At 49.2% G+C, this 22424-nt stretch overlaps 1 protein-coding gene across 1 annotated transcript; it reads left to right on the top strand.

Annotated features, from left to right (window-relative positions):
• The first annotated feature begins 7859 nt into the window (after nucleotides 1–7859).
• LOC103285548 (keratin, type II cuticular Hb5-like) lies at nucleotides 7860–20696 on the top strand. The gene is made up of 9 exons (XM_028144424.2): nucleotides 7860–8282; nucleotides 11896–12104; nucleotides 13525–13585; nucleotides 14579–14674; nucleotides 15322–15486; nucleotides 15726–15851; nucleotides 18408–18628; nucleotides 19802–19833; nucleotides 20545–20696. The coding sequence occupies exons 1-9, from the start codon at nucleotides 7860–7862 to the stop codon at nucleotides 20694–20696; spliced, it is 1485 nt and encodes a 494-aa protein (XP_028000225.2).
• The last annotated feature ends 1728 nt before the right edge of the window (nucleotides 20697–22424 follow it).

The following is a 22424-nucleotide window of genomic DNA, read 5'->3' as shown; positions in this document are numbered from 1 at the left end:
GAGGTGTTTGGAGGTAGAAAAGGGTGGCACAAATATGGGGTGCAAGGCTGAATTGGGGTATGATATGGGGTATGAGAGTCCTTGAGTTCCCAGCAGGGAAGTTGAGCAATGAATATTGACTGGTATGCACACACTCATCAGGAAGGGTGAAAGGTGCTATGATGGGGTGGGGGAGGTCACCAGGGTCCTAAAATGGCATCACTTCCTCCCCTCACAGGACCCATTGGGTGAGAGGAGGTGGGGGATCATGTGGCTGTCCCTCAGCCAAACTCCATTCTTCTGTTTGGGCTTAGACTGTGATGAGTGGACAGTGGCACCAAGCCAGGAGGTTCCCTGAACCCAAATATCTAAGCCCATAAACCCTTCCAAGCACACGTGTCTTGACCGCCTTTGAACCTAAGGATGACTCCTCCAATGGGCCTGTTTCCTGACCAGCCGTGACCAAACGCTGACCCAGTCTGGCCTAAAAATAGCCCTTTATGCATCCCCTCAGGGCCTCACCAGGGCCTCCCTCGTCCCTCTCAGGGCGAGTGGCCTGTTATACCCCAGAGTGAGGGAGGACCCCTGTGTTCTGGGAGGACAGGTGATGGTGCCATGGAAATCTGTCAGGGAGCTGGGCAACTTCTGCATGCATTCTAAAGGAAGGACACTCCCAGTCTTCCTCTTGGGCCCTGTGGATAGATGTGCACAGACTCTTGTTTCTGGGGTGGGAACTCTGTGGGTGTGGGGTGTGGGCTTTGGGCTAGGGGCTTCTGGTGTGAGAGACATACAAGGAGGCAAGGCCTGGGGCCTGGGGGTGGCTGATTCCAGCTGAAGGTTGGTGGGATTTTCGGAGCACTTCTGTGGGAGGTGTGGCTGGTGGGTACTTTCATGTTAAGCCTTTTTCTGGGTCAAATGTCTGCCAGACATTCAAGAAAGAACCAAGTCTTTCTCTCCACTTGGCTCAATCCACATTGGAACTAGTAAGTGCGGGGGCCTGAATGCGGCGGGGGCCAGACATGGCGGGGATCTCCCTTTTCCGTGTCCCGCGCGGAAAGAGAGATGAACGAACCGGTTCTAAATGGAGGCTGCCAGGGATTGAGAAATATTAGAAATAAAGAAAACAAGACGCAGAAATAGATTCATGAAGCTGGGAGCTGGGTGGATCTTTCTGTGCCTTGCTGAGGCCACAGAACAGATCCAGACTGCAAAGCTGGTGCTTTATTTATAATCAGGGACAAACAAGGTAATCTACAATGTTGTTGTAAGTTTCACTTGTTTTGGCAGCACTTGCTGCGCCTCCCACAGCCCACTAGCTACCCAAGAAAGATCTAGGGAGCAGTCACAAGATCAAGCTTAATTATGCTAAGAGGACTGTGCCCTCCAAGCTGGGACTTGTTTGCGACTTTGCCAGCAGGTCAGTCCGAGGCTTAACCCTATAACCGCTTCCTACAGTAAGCACCTGGAAGGTTCTCAATCCATGCCTAAGGATTTATTTCTTGGTAAAATGCTAGGGGATGCAAGGCGGTGAATTCTTCACAAAAATTTCTTTGTCGCTGCATCGGCAATTGTGCCCCATCCTCTGACCCCACTCACTTCTCAACCCAGTGAGCTGGATTATGGGGTGGTACCCTTCACTGAGGGTCTCTGTGTAGACACATCCACCTCCTTGGTTCCCGGGGGAACCGTGAGTGTGCCCAGGCCCCTGTCCTGATTGGAGATGATGGAAGCATGGACAATGGAGATAAAAAGCTGGGTTTTGAGCCCAGCTCTGTCACTTACTAGTTTTGGGACCTGGGACAACTTACGTTTCTCTAGTTTTGTTACCTGTGAAATATGAATGGCAACCCGATACTTGCTGGGTGTTGGAAGTGGTAATCCAATGCCTGGTGGTAGGAGGCGCCCCCTCCAACCCTCTCACTTCTAACAAGGCGACTGGTCTTGGTTACATGCAGCCGGCAGGGCCTTGCAAAGGGATAGTGTGCATGGGCTGTGAGGTGCCATCCCTGCGTGAGCTCAAGCAGCCCAGAAGCTTTTACAAGGCAATCATGGCCACCTCAGAAAGCCTTAATTAAAGCACCTATTTGTAAATGGCCCAGAACAAAGAGAATGACAGACCTGGCGAGCCCCTTGAAAACCGACTTAGACAGGAAGCTGACAAAGGGACAGCAGCAGCCTGCCAGGCTGCTTCCTTCCACCTGAGCAACTGGCTGCGATGAGTTCCCTTCCTCACCATAGGCTGTAAAGGCTCTGGCCGAGCCCCAGTCTGGTTCAGTTGCCAAGGCCTATGCCTTGTGTCAGCCTTCACCCAACCCGCCTGAGTCGGCCTTTAGGGCTGACTCACTCCTGCTTGCAGGAATGACTGCTCACCCTGCTGTTCTGGTCCTCAGAGGCCTGCCTTCTTCCCTGGAATTGTGAGCACCACCTGACCTATTCATAACTGTGTTCTTCTGATGGCCTCCTGTCTGTGTGCCTGCCTGGCTTCTGACCCACTGATGCTCTGACTTTTGTCTTTTCTTCTTGCTTTACTATCCATAGGCCTTTTAACTTTTTGTCCCTTCCTAATGGATTTATGACAAACAACTCTGTGATGAACGTTCATCAATATATGTTCATATACATCTCCATTAGCTTCTTAAAAAAACACCTAATAACTCCTGGAGGTAGAATCACTGGCTGCAGAAGTGAAATGTCTGTGGGGACGCCATGCAATGAAGTGACCCAGCAACCCGCTCCTGAGAGAGGTCCAGCCCCACATCGGAGAGCAGTTCTCCTGCAAGGACAAGACAAGTCATCGTGGCATTATCTATAGCAGAAGGAAGTTGGAGGCAACCTAGATGACCCGAGATTGGACAGAGATAAAAGATGATAAATGCATATTATGGAAGCTAAACACAACAAAGTCGATGTACGTACAGACAACATAGTGTTGGGTTAAAAAATGTCAAAACCATACCATTTATCTAATTAAAACATACACAAACTGAAAGCACTGCTACTTACTGCCCAGTAATGAGCACATATTTGGGATGACATCACATGTGCTACAGTGGGTGCCTTTGGTGAGGAGAGTGAGAGGAGAGATGGGAAACGAAGGGAACAGATGAATGAACCACAGAAGGGCTTCTGTGGGCCGATGAGGATACTGTGCTAAGGACTGGAGACTAATGGGCTCAGCTTTCTGCTTAGGAGGCCCCAAAGCAAAACCAAACATAAAGTAAAATAGGAAGGACGAGGAGATGACCTAAGAGGGCTTTGTTGGGGCCAGCTTGAGGACTGGCTGAGGAGCCTCAGTCATCTTCTGTTGAGCATTTGGTGCCTGGGTAGATGTGTTTTGGAAGCAGATTTTTAGGGAGGCGAAACTGTCAAGTCATGGGATGGAGCAGAGGAGGGAAGCCTGGTACACAGATCTATTAGGTTAACATGTGGTGGCTGCGGCCCCCCCCGGCCCCCCCTCCAGGGAGGATACACCCTGGGGCTGCTGAGCATTTGAAAGGAAGCTGCTGGGAGAATGAAAAACCCAGGCTGGGAAGAGACAGGGAAGCCACACCTTGTGTTGATCAACCTGGGAAGGCTTCCTGGAGGAAGAGGCCTTTCCCCTATGATGGCATTGGGTGCCTTCTGCAGCCAGGCTAGAGTGCCCTCTGGTGGGAACAGTGTGGGAGTCCAGGAGAGGCTTTTCTAAGGCACCTCTGCAGCAGAGCAGTGACTCACACAGCCCCAGGGACTTCTCTGAGTGAGCTACAGAGGTTAGGGTTTTGGTCTGTAAAATGGGTTGCACATCATGTGGCTGAGCTGCAATTGGAGGAGCTCCTGGAATAAGACAGGAAAGGGATAATTATCAGTGTTTTGGGGTCAAGTTTTCTTCCTGTTTGTCTCCTGAAGTTCCTCCTTCTCTGGCAAGCTGCTGAGCTGCTGGAGTTGGGGAACTCTGAAGGGCACTGTCTCCCACGGCACCCTCCAGACAGCTAGCTGCCTCCTGTCTCATGGGCCAGGTTGACAGTCCTGGATATGTTCCTTAAGTAGACCCCAAAGCTGAGTCCCTGTAACTTCAGCCCACTGGCTGTCCTCCATGTCTTTGGGCACCTGTCCCCAGCTGCCTCACTTAGTACCTGTGGGTACACATCCCCTCTCTCTGCCCCCCTCCCTCCCACCCAAGACAGATACCAAACCTCCTCTCCTTCAGGACTCCTCACAGGGCTGGGCCTCAGGGCCTCCCCACTGGGTGCTGTCTTGGCTAGCAGTGACCCTCCAGAAGCAGTGAGAAGGCTCAGGCCGGTCATTCTCCCTCCTTCCCTCCTGTGTGGCCTGAGCAGCAGAGGGCAAGGGTGGCCACTGCTCTGGACACTGCATGGCTGAGTGCTGCCTAAGAGAGCAGGAGCTCCTTGAGAGAGAAAAACGAGCTAGTCCTGCTGAGCACTGCCTAGACTACACAACTGTTGGTTTTTAAAGCTGCTAAGTTTTGGGTGGTTTATTACACAGCCAAGTTAGCTCCTGGCTGGATTCCATCATTTGCAACCACTCTTGATTATTAGAATCATCTCATTCCAGAGTTTAAAAGTCCTAGCCTCGTTGTAAAATTTCAGTTTTGAGCTCTGCTCAAACCTTTTCTCTCTCCCCACCCTTAAGCCACCTCCCCACGGCTGGCCGGCTAGCCTGTTTCTGGTTCTAATGCTCAGCTCAGTGGGGTGGGGTCTTTCATCACAAACTCCCACCTCCTTCTTTTTTGAGATTTTTCAACCCCTGTTGCATCAGGGGAGGTGTTGTCAATCAGGCTCTGCCTAAGTGGCAGCTGGTGGGGGCAGCAGCTCTGTGTCTACCTCTAAAGTTGGGTGGTGGCACCACAAGTCCGACGTTCCAGGGTTGATTCCCATAAAGTCCCCCAGCCTGTGCTGCCTTGCAACGTTTGGCCATATCTTGGGCGTCGTGTCCCCCCTTCCCACCCCCACCCCCATCTCCCCATGCTGCTGGACACTTGCCAGACTGCGACCCTTCCAGCTCAGCTTTCCTCCCAGACCATCTTTGGGGCCTGTGACCGCGAGGAGAGGTGGCCAGGTCCAACGTGTAGCTCTCTCAGAACTTGGGGAGACTGGCTGCCAACCTGAGAATCATCATCTTGACTCCTTTCCTCCTCCCACATCTAGTAAACTGACAGGCCCTTCTCATACCTCGTGGCTGATTCCATTTCTTCTCCATTTCTCCAACGCTGTCTTAGCTCAGGCCCATGTCATTTCACATTTCATTTCATGTGATAGCTTGCTAACTGGATTTTCTGCCTTTTATTATGTTCCCACAATCTGTTCTTCACTCCACTACTTAGTTGATTTGGTCATACATCCAGTCACTTTCCTTCCACCCACCCATCCATCCATCCACCCCAACCCACCCGCCTCTGTATGTAACCATCAGAGGAAAATCCTGTACTGCTGATGGGACAAAGGCCATACTCCTGGAAGGGGCACACAGTGCTCCTGTCTTGGCCCTGCCTATGCTTCCAACCTCACTTGTCCTCACTTTTCAGGAAGTACCCTGTGCTCCTGCCATGCTCTGCTCGCTGCTCCGACCCGAGAAGGGCACTCTTGCTCATGTCTCCACACCTTTATGCACTCTATCCCCTGGGTCTGGGAACTCAAGACTGGGCTCAGGGCCTGTTTCCTTTCAACAGAGTTGGGTATGTGTCTATTACCACACTGCAGATCAGCGATTTCAACCCTTTTCATCTCATGGCACACATAAATGAATTACTAAAAGTCTGTGGCACACCAAAAAGTACATATTTTTTCCCCCTGATCTGACAAAAATAGGTATAACTTTGATTGGTTTTACAAAAAAGGTCACAATAGTGATTACCTACCCTTTTTGCTCCAAAGTGACTTTTTAAAAAAAATCAGATGCCTATACTTGTATATAAGGATTTCTGGTACCAAGAATTAACCCATCAGACACAACCTCTTTATGTGATGTGACTAAGAAGATGCAACTCTATTACATGACCTTTATATTTATAGTTCAAGACAAGGCATTCACACCAGACAGCTATTGTTGTGTTGGCTGTTGTCATTTCTTTAATTTGACAATTTAAGGGAAAAGATGTCCCTGCCCCTGACTAGTCAGGTGTTGCATGTTTTAAAATTCTTGCGACTCACCGGTTGAAAATCGCTGCTGTAGATGTTTGATTTCTCCATCTTGACCAGTAGGCTGTGAGCCCCTTAAAGACAGAGAACGAGGAAGGAGAATGGGTATTCAGTGGCCACCATGCTTCCCTAAGCCACAGAGCACCAGCTTGTGTGGCCATAATACCCTTGCCAGATACATTCAGGTGCTTGGGAAAGGCTTGCTGCCAAAAAGGCATGCTGGGCAGGGCGGCCTCGGCAGGGTCCGAACAGGGTTCACTGGCAGCTGTGATGTCTGTTGACAGGGCCTCCCACGCTCCAGCCTCGGTGGTTTTCTAGCTGAGGAGTCTGGCCAGGAACTGCCAACTTCCCTCCGGAAGCAGAGCACATCAGGAGATTCAAGCTGAGATCCTCCCCCTCTACTCCCCCAGCCCGTTTCCTGTAGAGGGGCATTCTGGAAGATTCTTTCTTGTTCTTGTCTTGGTGCACAGAGGTTCTCTGCAGCGAGTGCTTCACTCAAGGGCCTGGGGAGCTGGGCCTCTGGCATAACTGTAGCTTTCACAAAGCAGGTGCTCTCCCCATTGGGCTGCATTTCCACCCGCTCTTCCTGTGTGTGACAAGGAGGCACCTGTAAGATGAAGGTGGGAGGCCGGGGGGTGAGCAGCCCCAGTGGAGGACCTGGGCTTTGCAAGGGATTCCAAGAGCTGGGTGATTTCTCTGGTTGGCACCCCTGCCCCGGGCCTCTCTGCCAACTCTTCCCATCCTCTAGGACCTGCCTAGGTCTCCCTCCTTCCTGACCCTCCACTGCCATGAGTGGCCTCAGAAACCAAGAGCACGCCTCTGCCTGGTCAGTCACCTTTCCTTCTTGCCATGGATCTTTCCTGCTCCCGTCTGGTCTCCCCCTGAGACCCAGCTTTTTCAAGGGCAAACTCTGCCCACCCAGCTTGATTTTCCTCAGCATCTAAATTAGTGCCTTGTTCTTGTCCTGCTGGGACTTTAGCACTTGCCGTGAATGAAGGCACCTCCTCCGGGCTGCTCCTGCACCTGGCCAATATTTGTAGACTAGATGGAGAACCTCTCCAGCTATTGGCCACTCCCTCTTGTGTCTAGTCTATTCAATTCAAGCAATGCTTCCCGAGGACCTGATATATGCTGGTTGCTATGTTGGATATAAGCGCAGATAAGACTTGATTTCTGAATTGAAGGGGCAGTACCAATGGCAATAACTCTACTATAAGATGGAATGCGGTTCAGAGCAATAACAGGAAGAGGCTTGAAGAGGCTCACTCCGTATGTGCTCACCCTGGGAGGATGAGCCAGGCGTCCTTGCAGCCTTAGAAGGGACGTGGGATCTGCGTGGGACCTTGGTGGGACCTTGGTGGGACATGGGACCCTTCAAGTCTCAGGAATGTGCTGGCCCAGGCCTCCACTTGCCTCTGTGGGATAATGACCTGAGGCCTACTCACAGGGCTGGAGGGGAATTAGTGCTGAAAAGATATGTCTAGGCCTGTGGGGTGGAGCAGGCCAGGGACAGGCTTATTGGGGTTCAGGGTCTCCTGAATTAAAGGTGGCAAGTTTCAGCTTTCCTTCTCAACTTGCCCCTGGGGGTGATTCCCACGCTCATAAATGGAATTAATAACTTTCTCCTGCCTTTCATGCTGTCGGGAGGCCTGTCGTCTGCCCTATAAAAGGCAGGAGCACTAACAGGTCTCTGGGGTGAGATCTGGTGTCCTTCAGTCCCTCTGGCACTGCCCACAGAGCAGAGGCATGGCGAGCCGGTCCTACCGCATCAGCTCTGGCTACGGGGTCAGGAATTTTAGCTCCTGCTCTGCTATCATGCCCAAGCCGGGGGCTCATAGCTGTGCCAGTGCCATGGCCTACCGAGGGGGCAGTCCTGGGGGCCCCGGCTACAGGCGCCTCGGGGGCTTTGGCAGCCGGAGTCTGTGTGCAGTGGGGTCCCCGCGGATCGCAGTGAGTTGTGCACGCCCCCTACGCAGTGGGGGAAACTTCGGCTACAGAGCAGGGGGCCTTTGCGGGCCCAGCCCACCCTGTATCACCACCGTAACAGTCAACGAGAGCCTCCTCACGCCCCTCAACCTGGAGATCGACCCCAACGCGCAGTGCGTGAAGCATGAGGAGAAGGAGCAGATCAAGTGTCTCAACAACAAGTTCGCTGCCTTCATCGACAAGGTGGGTCTGTGGGTTGTCTCCTGGGCCAGTGGTCGGCAAACTGCGGCTCGAGAGCCACATGCAGCTCTTTGGCCCCTTGAGTGTGGCTCTTCCACAAAATACCATGGCCTGGGGCGAGTCTATTTTGAAGAAGTGGCGTTAGAAGAAGTTTAAATCTCAAAAGAAATTTAAATCGTTGTACTGTTGATATTTGGCTCTGTTGACTAATGAGTTTGCCGACCACTGCCCTGGGCAATGGCTTAGGAAGGGGCAAGAGACTTGGAACCCAATGACTGGCTGGGCTCAAATTCTTCGGGTCCCACCCCTGCTACTGATGAGCACGTAGCCTCGAGAATGTGGCTGAATCAGGATCTCAGTTTTCAAATGTTGTCTTCAGAGTCAAAATTGCAACAATGGATGCAAAACCACTGGCCAGAACAGGAAGGTGTATTGCTGCTACTTACCCTGCTCAGCAAGAGTGAATGTGTGTCTGGGGCCCCATCCTCTGGATCTCGGCCATCACACAGTGAGGGGTGGATGGGGTGGGCACCTCTGCTTAGGCTAATGTCTGACCCATCCCCAGCAGGGAGAGGGGGCCAGGACAGAAAGGGGCCGGAAGCTCCTTTCCTGCAGGGACATGTTCCGAAGGCTGGGAGTTCCTGGGACTTCTGCCCTAGGTGCCCTCCCCGTCCCAGCACTTCCATCGATGAGAGACGGTGAGTTGAGAAACTTCAGGGCGGTCCAGGAGGGGCTGCTGAATTGCACTTTTCCGACGTTGCAGTTTCAGAGCTCTCCTTGTGGCTGGATACACAGCTCCGGGTTCCTTTGACCCAGTGACGCCCCTTCTGGGAGCCTGAAATCTGATCTTTGGGGGAGAACAGCCCCTGGAGTCCCAGGGGGGAAAGGCTCACCTTCCAGGGTGGAGTGGTGTGCACACCCTACACTAGAAGGTGCACATCGGCTGCTGTGGGTGGGAGCTTTGCTCTCTGACAAACACCATCAGAAATGGGCGTATCTGCAAGGGAAGGTGCTATGCATCCATTCTCAGCACGCTCTTGGCTGTCCAAACCACTCTTCCCTCCCCTCAGCAAGCAGAAGCTCACCCTGGGACCATGCAGGTTGTTCACTGCATAGGGACATCCACCAAGATGGGGGAGGGGGAGGCTGAAATCCAGCCCTTGCTCTGTTCACCAGGCTGTGTGCCCTGGGAGGGGCTGCATCTGCCTGGAGGGGCACCCTTTCCTAATTTGCTCAGAAGCACAGCGAGGACCCTGAACAGGACCCTGAACACGCAGACTTGAAAGGGATCTTTGCATGTGGCCTTTTGGGCGTCACCCAGGTATACCGCTCTGGGAAGGGTCAATCCCTCCCCTGGGGTTGCTGACAGCCACTTACCTCCTTCCAGTGTTCTTCCTCCAGGATGAATTCCTGGTGTGCGAAGTTCATCGCTGTGGTGGGTTTAAGCCTGTAGAGCAGGCAGGCCAGAGAGCTGCCCTCATGACCTGGGCCTGCACGTGGAGACCCAAGGCAGATGCGTTTTGGATAGTCAGGGTTTGGGTTCCTTTTCCCACAAAAATGGGCCATTGAGAGTTGCTTCACACCAGCTTGTTCTCCCAGAAGTTTAGGACTTGAGAGGAGAACCTAGTTTAGGGCTGGCAGCTGCATGGTGCCTGGTGAATGAAGCCAAGCTGAGAGGCGTGCCACCTACAGGGGCAGCTGCTGCCTCTCACTCCAAACACAGGCCCAGCATTGCCCAAGCATCCGGTTTGTCAAGGTCAGGGAAATCCAGATACTTGCCTGAAGTCACTCAATTATTAAATGTTGGCAGCTAATCAGATTTTTGTAAAACAGCGTGCAGCCAAATAACACATGCCTGTGGGCCAGATAGGGCCTGAGGGCTGCCCGTGTAAATTGCTGATGTGTTCTCATTGCCTCAGTTTACCTTGAGGCTCAGAGAGAAGGAGGCACGGTGGCTCGGTTGGCGGCCAAGTTAGGCAGCGAGAGATCTCCTAACTTCTGGTCCAGGGTTCCCCCTCCTGGCTCCTGCACTCCAGAGTCAGAGTGAGGGAGGGTCATGGTGAGTGCATTTAAACATCACTGCCATAAGAAAAAGGAACCCTCGTGCACTGCTGGTGGGAATGCAGTCTGGTGCAGTCACTGTGGAGAACAGTATGGAGTTTCCGCAATAAACTAAAAATGGAACTCCCATTTGATCCAGTGATCCCAACTTCTAGGAATGTATCCCAATAAATCAGAAACACCAATTAGAAAGGACATATGCACCCCTATGTTCATAGTGGCACAATTTACCATAGCTAAGATTTGGAAACAGCCTAAGTGCCCATCAGCAGATGAGTGGATTAAAAAACAGTGGTACATCTACACAATGGAATACTATGCTGCTATAAAAAAGAAGGAATTCTTACCATTTGCAACAGCATGGATGGAACTGGAGAACATTATGCTAAGAAAATAAGCCAGTCAGAGAAAGATAAATATCTCATGATATCACTCATTTGTGAAATATAATGAACAACATAAACTGATGAACAAAAATAGATCCAGAGACAGAAAAGCATCAAACAGACTATCAAACCTCAGAGGGAAGACAGGGGAAGGGGTGGGGGAGGTAAGCGATCAACCAAAGGACTTGTATGCATGCATATTAGCATAACCAGTGGACACAGACACTAGGGGGGTAAAGGCACGTGCTGGGGAGTGGGGGTGGCCGGGGAGAGGTCAATGGGGGAAAAAGGAGACATGTGTAATACTATATGTAATACTTTAAACAATAAAGTATTAAAAAAATAAAAATCACTGCCATAAAAATGCCCACAAACTTAGCATCTTAATACAACATACATTTATCTCATGAGGCCAAGCCGTCAGGAGGGCTGCATTTCTTTCTGGAGGCCCTTTTCCAGGGACATCCAGGTTTCTGGCAGAACTGAGTTCCGTGTGGTGATCAGACTGAGGTCCCTGTTCCCTTGCTGGCTGATTGACAGGCAGGTGTTCTCAGTCTCTAGGGGCTGTCCGTATTCCTAGACTCATAGCCCTTTCTCCATCTTTAAAGCTGGCGATAGTGGTTGCGTGCTTCTCACTTTTCCTGTTTGAACTCTCTCTTCTACCACCTTCTTCTGGGCATCTCTCTCATCCTTCTGCCTTCCTCTTCCACTTTGAAAGGCAACTACTGTGGGAGCCACCTGGATAATTTAGGATAATCTCCTGATCTTCGGTTCGTAACCTTAATTGCATCTGCAGGACCCCTCTCACCATGTAATGCAACATATTTACAGGTTCTAGGATTAGGGCGTGGCCATCTTTGAGGGGCCATTTTTTACCTACTACATGTGGTTTGTGGTATTTTTTCAGGATCAGGTGTTATTTTATTCTGTGCAGAATAAACAAATCACAAATAAATTGTGAGCTCTTTCTGGGAGGTGGGGGAGGGGAAGTTATTTGGGGAACAATGGTGAACTGTTCTTTCGGACTTTGTAAATGATTTGGTCTTTGGGGGAAGGTCACAGTTGCTGCTACAGGCCAGGGGCCATCCCAAAGGGCAGAGAGAGTTCTGGGGGACCAGAAACCTCCCGAGACTTCCCACTGAGTCTCTTTTCTTCATCCTTGGCGACAGGTGCGCTTCCTGGAGCAGCAGAACAAGCTGCTGGAGACCAAGTGGCAGTTCTACCAGAACCGCAAGTGCTGCGAGAGCAACCTGGAGCCGCTGTTCAGTGGCTACATGGAGACGCTGAGGCGGGAGGCTGAGTGTGTGCAGGCCGACAGCGGGAGGCTGGCCTCAGAGCTCAACCACGTGCAGGAGGTGCTGGAGGGCTACAAGAAGAGGTAAGCATGACAGGGCCAGGGGTGGTTATAGGAGTGGGGTAGGTCTTGGCTGGGTCTTGGGTAGGTCTTGGAGGCAGACATGATTGAAGTTCAGGGTCCTTTCAGGCTACCAATCAGGTGGTTTGCATTATCAGTCTGCTCCGTCTTGTCTGGGCTCCCAGCTCCTGCAGCTTATCTTGGGGACCTAGCAACAATCTGGAGAGAAGGGGTGCTCCCAGCTGGGAGGGATGGGGCACATGCCCAGGGCACAGACTGACCTAGAGATGGAGAGAGAGCAAATGAAGCAGGAGGACCATGGTTAGTAGGGCTGGAAAGCAGAACATGGGAGCAGCAGTCCGCACCAGGATGGGTGGAAAGGAAAGATCCTGGAAGAGAATTCTTGAAAATGATCAGGCCTATGCCATTAAAGATATCTGATGAAATTGGATACTTCTTTTATTTAGGCTGCAGATAAATCATTAGGCTTTTGTTATGCAAGGCTCTACAATTCAAAGGTCCAGGTACATCTTTTATTTTAACCTGACTTGTTTAGTTTGGCCATTATCTAGTTTTACTTGCTGGATCACTTACCTTGCCCCACTTCATCTGGTAGACACGAACACGCTGAAAGGTGATTTTGACATAATCAGCTCTGGTAATTCTAATTGGAATTCTGGCCTTGGAAGGTCAGGTTTTACCAACAGATGGACCCAGCAATGGGTCTTCACTTCCCTTGGGGGGATGCAAATGCAGACACAATTCTGTTTGCAGGTGCCAAAGTCTGTCTCCTACTCTAGGAGTGTGTGGGCCAGTAATCACAGAGCTCAGAGTTTATAGCAGCCTTAATTGCCGTAATTACAAAGTTGTGAAAATCGTGCTCTGGGAACTCTGGTCTCCCTTGTTGGCTGGGGCAGGGCTGCTCCAGGGATAAGTCCTCACGGGCAAGAAAGAACCACAGGCTGGTGGAGGAGGACTGTGGAAATGCCCCAGCAGTCTGGGCAGAGCAGGTTGCTTCCAGTATTTCAAGTCCTTGGATGTTGGGGGAGGGGGAAAAGAATGTCATGGGAATGGCTTCATGGAGCTTTATGTTTTGTATAATTTTAGGGTTGTAGGGCTCCTGGGAGCAACTGTCATTCATTTATCCCACAAACTTACTGAGTGCCTTACTGCCCACCAGGCAAATGAACCCAAGTTGCAGGCAGAGTAAATGGCTTGCCTGAGGTTTTGCAGGGACCTCACTTCCAAGCTTGGGCCAGAAACTAGGGACTTGGACTCCATGTTCAGTGTCCTTTGGTGGGTTCTTTGTGGTTGGGAAATGGAAGTCCAGAGAGGCTAGCCTCTTCTCCCAAGGCACACAGAAAGTCAAGGGCAGAACAGGGAGCCTTGAAAACCTAGGGTTCACTAGCCGGCCACAGCCCTCAGCTGTGCTCTCTCCCCTCAGGTATGAAGAAGAGGTGGTCCTCAGGGCCACGGCTGAGAATGAGTTTGTGGTGCTGAAGAAGGTGAGTGACTATTTCCACACGGCGAGCAGCTAACTCTTGGATGGTGAATCTATGAGACCGGGCATCTTGCCAAGGTCATGTCAATCCCATTGGGGTGGCGGGGCACTCAAGTCCCCTGGCCAATGGAGGCTGGTCTGGCTTTGGGAGTTTCTTGGCCCCCATGCAGGAACCCAGACTGTATTGACCAGGCTTCTTAAAAAGAAAACCTCATCATACTGCTGTCTGACTTTTTGTAAACTCCCTGATTAGCTGAAATGGTCACTTTTAAATCCATTTCACTCTCATGTAGACATTGCCTCCCAGTGGGTTTTCAGCTTGCTAGGGATTTTGTGAGCTGTGGCAATGGCAGATGATGACATAACAGAAGAAAAACTGCCAATGATTTCCCTTTGACTTTAAGTTGGTGAGTTGAAGTGTACACTTACGTAGTTTCACAAATAACGTGCTCACCAGCCACCTTATCTGTGAGTAATCACAGAATAGAGAGAAGGCTGGTAAAAATCTGCCATGGAGGCGTGACCTTGGTTTCAGGCAGGAAGGTCAACTACTTGGGGGTTGGGTGTTGCCTGACCTAGGTGCCAAGGAGGACCTACTGGGGAGGTGCACCCATGGCTCTGTGGCCACCTTAGGGTCATGCTCCAGGGCCAGTTTGGCTCAGTGGCAGTAGCCTGTGGTTTGGGGTTTTGATCTTAGGCTATTTGCTTAATCAAAACCCCCAATTCTGGAGGAAATGAAAAGTCTGTAGGGGTCAGACTTCTCTTCACTTCCTATCCCTTATGGTCTCACTGATGTTTATGTGAAGGGAGGTAAAGGCAGTGGCAGATAACAAAGGCACTGCTCCCACTAGTGGGGCCCTGAAAGTGACTTGTAATTGCAGGCTGGATGAGCAGGGGCAGGGGGTGGGCCAGGAGGTGGTGTCAGGGCCCACTGTAGAGTGCAGTGTCCAAGGGCACTGAATGACTCATGCCCACTCTCTCCTGTCTTCTCCACCAGGACATAGACAGCGCCTATCTGCGCAAGGCGGACCTGGAGGCCAATGTGGAGGCGCTGAAGGAGGAGATGCACTTCCTGAAGGCTCTCTATGAAGAGGTGAGTCTCCCCATCTCCGGAAGAGCAATTGAGAGAAGAGACAGGAGGGTTTCCCTGGGGTGTGGCCTGTCCTGGTTCCTTGGTTCTAGGGAAAGTTGTCCATTCCTTACTCATCTAGGATCTCAACATCCTTTCCTTTTGTGACTGAGACCTCCTTTCAAAATGACAATGGGTGATGGCCTTCCTTTAAAATGATTAGAAAGACTATATAATTCATTGCCTGCCCACACAGCACAACATGAAGTAGAGATTTGATAATAGAGCTCTATAGATATAATAATTATTATTATAGAAACTTAGGACTCTAAATCTGGCCATTATCCGGTTGGCTGGATTTATACATAAAGCTACCACTGATCTGGAGAGCTTAGGCTTCAGACATAGTAATTCAGTTTATTCCTGACCTTAGAAATCTGCCTCTATTGATCCCAGCATTAATGGAATTCCACCTTACTCATTGCCTTGAGGCTATGGTCCAGACTCCAGCCTTTTCCTCTTAAAACTATATTTAAAATTTTTCTGACTTGTCAGAAGTTTTCTAATTTATTTCTAAAATTTCCAAGTTGGGACTGTGCTTTTGATTACCTGCAGAGACAGGAATGGAAAGGGGATTTGGAGCCGAGGGCCCTGTCTATTGTCTCCTACAGGAAATCTATGTACTTCAGTCACAAATCTCTGACACTTCAGTGGTGGTCAAGATGAACAACAGTCGGGAACTCAACATGGACTCAGTTGTGGCCGAGATCAAGGCTCAGTATGACGACGTGGCCAGCCGCAGCCGGGCCGAGGCCGAGTCCTGGTACCAAAGCAAGGTAAACTGGAGGACTGGACTGCCCTACAAACCATGACCCTGGAGCTTCCCTGGGAAATGCACCCAGGCACTCAGAGGGGCTGTAGCTGCGGTTCCAGGTTCAGAGCTTGGGAAGGAGGTGGGGCTGTTGCAGAAGACTAGGCTAGCTAATCTGGGCTGGGTGGGGTCAGTGACCTCCCAGCACACCCTCTAGCCACCTGGTGATTGGTAGTTTCCACGTGTTTGTCTCCTGACCCGCAGTGTGAGGAGATGAAGGCCACAGTGACCCAGCAGGGAGAGAACCTCCGCAGAACCAAGGATGAGCTCAACGACCTGAACCGCATGATCCAGAGGCTGACAGCAGAGGTGGAGAATGCCAAGCAGCAGGTGGGGGACACTGAGAACTCAGCACACCTGCCATTTCTGGTCTGCTTTCTGCTTTCCTTCTACCTTGAGGGGCTCCTGCTATCTTTGGAGAGGCTTGTATTTTAACCACCTGCATCTGAAGGACTCACAGTGCACAAAACATTGCAGGAAGAGGATTGTTCTATCTATTTAAAAAAATATTTTTATTGACTTCAGAGAGGAAGGGAGAGGGAGAGAGATAGAAACATCAATGATGGGAGAGAATCATTAATCAGCTGCCTCCTGCATACCTCCCACTGGGGATCCAGCCCTCAATCCCTGCTAATTGGAATTTAAATGTTCACTTCTCTGATTAACTAGTGACATTGAATGTCTCCTCATACACTTACTAATCATTTGTATTTCTCCTGCTAAGAATTGCCTATTCATATCATCTACCCATTTCTCTATGGAAACTTCTGTCTTTTTGGTGATTTGCATTATTCTTTTGCCCATTCTCTCTAGATTGTAGCCCTTAATCAGTTACACATGCTGCAATTAATCTTCTCTCAATCTGTCACTTGTCTGTTTGCTTTGTTCTGGTGTCCTTTACTGAAGAAAAATCTTTAACTTGGATGTGACCAAATCCATCACCTCTTACCTTAATGGGTTATACTTATGAAAGTTTGAGGTCATAGATGTATCCTCTTACATTTTGTCCTCTACTAGTTGTATAGTTTTACCCCTCACATTTAGGCCTTTAATCCATCTGGACTTTATTTTTTGCATATACAGGAAGTAGGTTTTTAATTAAAATCATCTACATACACTGTAGCAAGAAACTATATCATGTAATCTATTCTTTGCCCACGGGCTTGTGCTACCACCTCTATCATAATGCTGAGTTCCTGGCTCAGTATGACGACGTGGCCATACCTGGCTCAGTTCCAGTCCTCACCCTTCTGTAGGCTGTTCTCATCCTCTGTGTAAGATGTATCACAAGTAATTTGTTACTCTTAATAGCTGAGGTAATAAAATATGGGAATGGTTTACTTTTCAGAAGTGAAATTAGAGAAGATTACTTGCATTCTGATGTGCTTTTAAAATATTTATTTTATTGTGGTACTAACACAGCATGAGATTGACCCTTTTTAACAAATGTGTAAGTGTACAACATACTGTTGTTGACTAAGGTAGGATGTTGTACAGCGGATCTCCAGAGCTTATTCATCCTGCTTAACTGAAATTTTATGTCCTAGCATTAGTAACTCCTCATTCCCCCACCCCTCCTCAGCCCCTGGCAACCACCATTCACTCTTTGATTCTGAATTTGACTATTTTAGATACTTCATATACTAGTAAGTGGAACCACGCAGTGTTTGTCTTCCTGTGTCTGGCTTGTTACACTTAGCACAATGTCCTCAAGTTTCATCCATCTTGCTGCATATTCCAGGATTTCCTTTTTTATAAAGGCTGAACGGTATCCATTTTATGTACGTACCTTAAAATTCTTTATCCATTCATCTCCCCATGGACATGTGGGTTGTCTTTTCATCTTGGCTATTGTGAATAGTGCTGTGATGAACACGGGAGTGCTAATATCTCTTCGAGATCCTGATTTTAATTCTTTTGGGTAGATACCCAGAAGTGGAATTGCTGGATCATAGGGTAGTTCTATTTTTAATTTCTTGAGGAGCCTCCATACTATTTTTATAGCAACTGCAACATTTTGCATTCCCACTAATGATGTGCAAGGGGTTGCAATTTCTCCACATCCTCACTAACACTTGCCTTATTTTTTTAATAATAGCCATCCTGACAGGTGTGAGGTGATCCTCATTATAGTTTTGATTTGCACTTCTATGATGATAACTGGGATTTTTTTTGTTTGTTTTTTTTTTTTTTTTTTTTTATATACCTGATGGCCATTTGTGTTTTCTTTGGAGAAATGACTATTTGGGTCCTTAACCCATTTTTACAACCGGGTTATTAGGTTGATTTTTTTTTTTTTTTTGGAGTGATGAGTTCCTTCTGCTTTTTTAGGTGGGGTCGAGGGAGAAGCTGTAGTTAGGTGTGCTGGGCATTGTAAATGGGAACTTCGTTCAGCATGCTGATCTTAAATAAGGAGACCCGCACAGTGGTCTCTGAAAACCTGGGGTTGGCACTAACTAATTGGGTAGCTTAGGGCAAGTCACAGCCTCTCTGAGTCTTATAATGAGTTTCTGCATAATGGAATAGTAAGGCCTACTCTGACAAGCTGACAGAGTAAACTAAAGGTCAAATAAGATAACAACTGTGAAAGTGCCTTGTAAACTAATGACAATAAACAAATATAAGATAATATCACTAATTATCAGTCCTATTTCAGTGCTAACATTTCCTCCCTCTAATGGCTCTTCATGGATTTGAGTTTTACAGTAAAGTGGCACAAAAATAAAGGAAGAAAGCTCCAAATGGCTATTATTTCCCTTCCTGGTTAATTAAAAATTTGTCCATTTTGAATGGAGGTGAAATAGGATGACCAAGGTGTGGGAGACCCACCAGGGTCCCCATAGCCTGCACCCTTCTCAAACTCCTTCCCTCCTCTCCTTCCCCCAGCGTCGAAAGCTGGAGGCCGCTGTGACCCAATCGGAGCAGCAGGGTGAGGCGGCCATCAGTGATGCCCGCTGCAAGCTGGCCGAGCTGGAGGCCGCCCTGCAGAAGGCCAAGCAGGACATGGCCTGCCTGCTTAAGGAGTACCAGGAGGTGATGAACTCCAAGCTGGGCCTGGACGTGGAGATTGCCACTTACCGCAAACTGCTGGAGGGCGAGGAGAGCCGGTAAGGAGAGACTCGGGGTCACTTCACATCTCAGGCTGGGAGAGTGCTGGACTACAATCCTCCAGGCCGCTCAAACAGGGAAATACTCTAGAGATCATGGGGTCCAGACACTTCCCCATTTTTAAGATAGAGAAGCTGAGGCCCAAAGAGGGGAAAGGGCTGGTCCAAGACCACAGCTACTTAGTGGTTAAGCTAAAATGGTACCAGGCTGTGCTGACTTTGAACCAAGAATTGGGGGCAGGTGAAGTCTGCATGGGAGGGAGCAATGTGGCTTTACATCTGGGATGGTGCATAGGCCTCTAGCCTTGAGGTGGTCACATCATTACTGCCTCCTAGCTGGGTCCACTGGAGGGGGGAACAGGCTGCACTGGGGAGTAGAGTATACAAGGTTAAGATCACAGGCTGTGAGCCAGATCTCCTGGGCTCAAACCCCAGCTCTAACACTTACTAGCTATGAATCCCCATGCCTCATCTGTAAAACAGGTAATCATAAGAACCACCACTGAAGGCTGTTAGCATGGATTAAGTGAGTTAATGGAACATAGTAAGCACAAGTAGTGCTGGTTATTAGAATGAGAGTATCTCTATCAGGGTAGCCAGGCAGGGCTGCACCCACAGAGAGGCTCCTTATTAACATGGTTAGTGTTAGAAATCTGACATGAGTGGCACCCAAGGCAGCTGGCCACGCTGCTGGATTTGCACCGTGCTTGACCCCAGCAGCTAAACTTTTCTGTTTATTTCCTCGGGACTTTGGGTGAAGCCACTAGAGCTATCTCCTCCTTTGCACCGTTAACACAACCCATTCACCAGCATTCTGTGAAGCACTTGGCATTAGCAGAGTGACACGTTCATTATGATAATAATCATTAATGTATTAGGTGTTAATAACTCAGTCATGTTATGAATAATGTGATGTCCCCAACACACAAGATTTTAAAAGGTGGTTTAGTGTATTCTACTTTGCACATTGAGGCCATTGGCCTTTTAGTAGACCTGTCCTTTAGGGATCCCAGGGAGCAGTGCCAACACCGGTGCTGTCTGCAGTGGGTGGGCAGCATGCCCCCAGTCCCTCCTCTCCTCTCCTCTCCTCTCCCCTGTTTCAGGATGGATAATAGGTCTGCTGCAAGGGCAGGGAGCTTAGTTCTAATGCCCACTCTCTCCTCTCCCCTGCAGGCTGTGTGAAGGCATGAGCTCAGTCAACATCTGTAAGTTGGGGTTGTGTGTGGGCATGGTTCTTTTGGGTGTCAATAGTCTTAATATTAGGTTGCATCTAAATAGTGACTGAACCTCTGTCTGTGGGGCACAGGGAAAGGTGGTAGTAGCTGAGGTCTCTGGGATCTGGACAAATTGATGGTCCAAAATATTTGAACCCTACATGGGTCCATCTGGAACATCCATGGAGCCTAGGCTAATGAATGTGGCAAGTCCTCCCCGCCGCCCCATTTGGTTCTACAAAAATAGCCTAAGTCTTTCAATTAAACACAGAATACTCTTCAAGTGGTACAATGTTTTAATAAGAAGAAACACTAGATGTCTATTCTGATCATTTGGAGCCCCTGCAGGCAATTCTCAAATCTTTCTGTTGAATAATCCAGTGTGTACACAGAACCTAGTCTAGGTGTCTGTCTGTTCTCCTCATCTTCCCAACAACCATATTTCTAGATGATTCTTCCACTGGAATCTATCAGATTTTGCTCAAAAATTGAATAAACACATCTCAACATTAGTCTGGTTCAAGTAGTTAGGTGTCCAATTTGCTAACCAAGTTCCTTCAAGAAGCAAATGGCAGTGGATTTAAAAGATTCCTATTGTTGGTCCCTTGGAGTGTGAAGAGAGTTAATTGTTGGTTCCAAAAAAATTTGGGGTCACACCATGTCTGGGATAAGAGAATTCTAACCTGGTATCTCCATTCACAGGTGTGAGCCGTTCTCAGGGCGGTGTGGTCTGCGGAGACCTCAGTTCCAACCTCCCTCAAGGCCTGGGGGGCGTGGCCCTCAGCAGCAGTGCCCTCTGCCCCAGCTCTGTAGCAGGGGCATGTTCCAGCGCCAGATCTGTGCGGTTTGCATAGTCGGGGGTGGGGGCTAGGACTCTGGATGGACTAGGTCTGATAGGGGCAAGGGTGGGGAGCAGGAGGGGGAAATCTTTTTTTCTCTCTGGCCCAAATGTCAGTTTGGTAATTTCCCCTTACTGGGAACCCAGACTAACTCTCCAGTTTCCTTCCTATCAGAGTTGAGATTTACTTTGAGTGCAAATCCTGGGTTTGGCATTATGGCCACTTCCATTGATTCCTTCCTCCCTGGTGGTCCAGGAAGGGACCTATAGGCTTTTTGATATAAACTGCTTAGTCACTTTCCCCACAACTAACTTCAGGTTAGCAGACATTTCCCAAGTACTGACCATGTGCCAGGCCCTCTGGGAAGGGAGCCAGGTAGAGGGATGGCAGTGTGTGGGCAGCCTCTGGGCTTTGCCCTTGATAAGGGACTGTGCATATCTCCTCAGTGTTGAGGGGCCCATGGGGGAGAGCAACTGGGGCTCCGGGAGGCCCTCACTTGATCTGAGAGATTGTACGTTCCTAGAGCGTCCTCCAACTCTTCATATGTCAGGATGGAAAGACGGGCTGAGGCTAATTGGCTGAGATTTTTATTGTTGGTGGTTTGGATTTTATTGTATTTGGGTGATTCATGTTATGGTTCCTTCTGTCTTTTAATGTGTGTGATTAAATGTGGAAGGCTAAAGGCTTTCTCCTAGTAACCACGTTAATATCTTTCTTCTTACTCTCCTCCCCTCCCCACATTCCAGATTGTTTTCGTGTTTCTTCAAATGTGGTCCTCAGACCACAACCTATATCAGGTTCTGAGGAGGAGGGGGGAGGCAGAGATGAGCCCAGAACTCTGAATTAAACATGTTCCCAGGTGACTCCTGTAAGAACCAAAGTTGGGAACTGCTGGTTCATGTGGGCCGAGGGAATAGAGGTCAGGTCACTCTGACTGTGGAGGTGACTTTCCTCCAGATTCTCAAGGGTCAGGTTCATCTCTGCATTTCTCTTCTGCCGGCCAGTCTAGGACACCAGGCTGGGTGTGGTGGAGACAAAGGTAGAAAAGGGGAGAGATGGGAGCTTGTTCACAGCAGCTGCTAAATACCTCATGTATGTAATTCAATCGTTGTCACAGCAGCCGTATTATTATTTTCATTTTACAGATAAGAAAATTAAGGCCCAGAGAAGTTAAGTAACTTTACTAAGGTCACACAGGTAGGCCAGGATGCAAGCAGAGGTCTAGAGAATGCCAAAATTCCCCAAGACTTTCCATTGTCTTACCCTAATTTTTCCTCCAGGCTAACCTCTTGGCACGTCAGAATGCTCCTGGGCAGGAGGTTCTAACGGATCCTGCCTCACTAATCTGACATTGAAGAGATAAAAGATGGAAAATGACATAAAGGAAGCATTTGTAGAAACATCTCCCCATAGCCTCTGCTCTCCAAGAATCTTGGACAGATCTTATTATGGGATACTTAATACAGGCCTCCTATATTAAGGGAATCCAGAATTAAAACTCAGACCTCTGGTCGGAGGGCATTTCCCCCAATGGCCTGAATGGGGGCATTGATTGGGGAAACTCGGTCTCTGACCCATTCCTGAACTGACAGTCCCCAAGAGGTACCACCTGGAAAAGTCTGTTTAGAGTCCCCTCTGATGCAAGGGTGTCCCCCCAGATGTGATGAGGTGGAGAGAGGGGTTTCTGATGGGCAAGTTTATTTCACTTGTTTTATAGGAAAAATTCTACTTCTCCCAGCTTAT

Source organism: Eptesicus fuscus, chromosome 7 (assembly GCF_027574615.1).
Source record: "Eptesicus fuscus isolate TK198812 chromosome 7, DD_ASM_mEF_20220401, whole genome shotgun sequence".
NCBI classification, from domain to species: Eukaryota; Metazoa; Chordata; class Mammalia; order Chiroptera; family Vespertilionidae; genus Eptesicus; species Eptesicus fuscus.
This window is presented reverse-complemented; position numbering and strand designations above follow the sequence as displayed.

Excerpts from the sequence above, each read along its gene's own strand:
- LOC103285548 (XM_028144424.2), top strand. The coding sequence starts at position 7,860 with ATGGCGAGCCGGTCCTACCGCATCAGCTCTGGCTACGGGGTCAGGAAT. Across the intron at positions 14,675-15,321 it reads TGAAGGCTCTCTATGAAGAG|GAAATCTATGTACTTCAGTC; the intron begins GTGAGTCTCCCC and ends TGTCTCCTACAG. Across the intron at positions 15,487-15,725 it reads AGTCCTGGTACCAAAGCAAG|TGTGAGGAGATGAAGGCCAC; the intron begins GTAAACTGGAGG and ends CCTGACCCGCAG.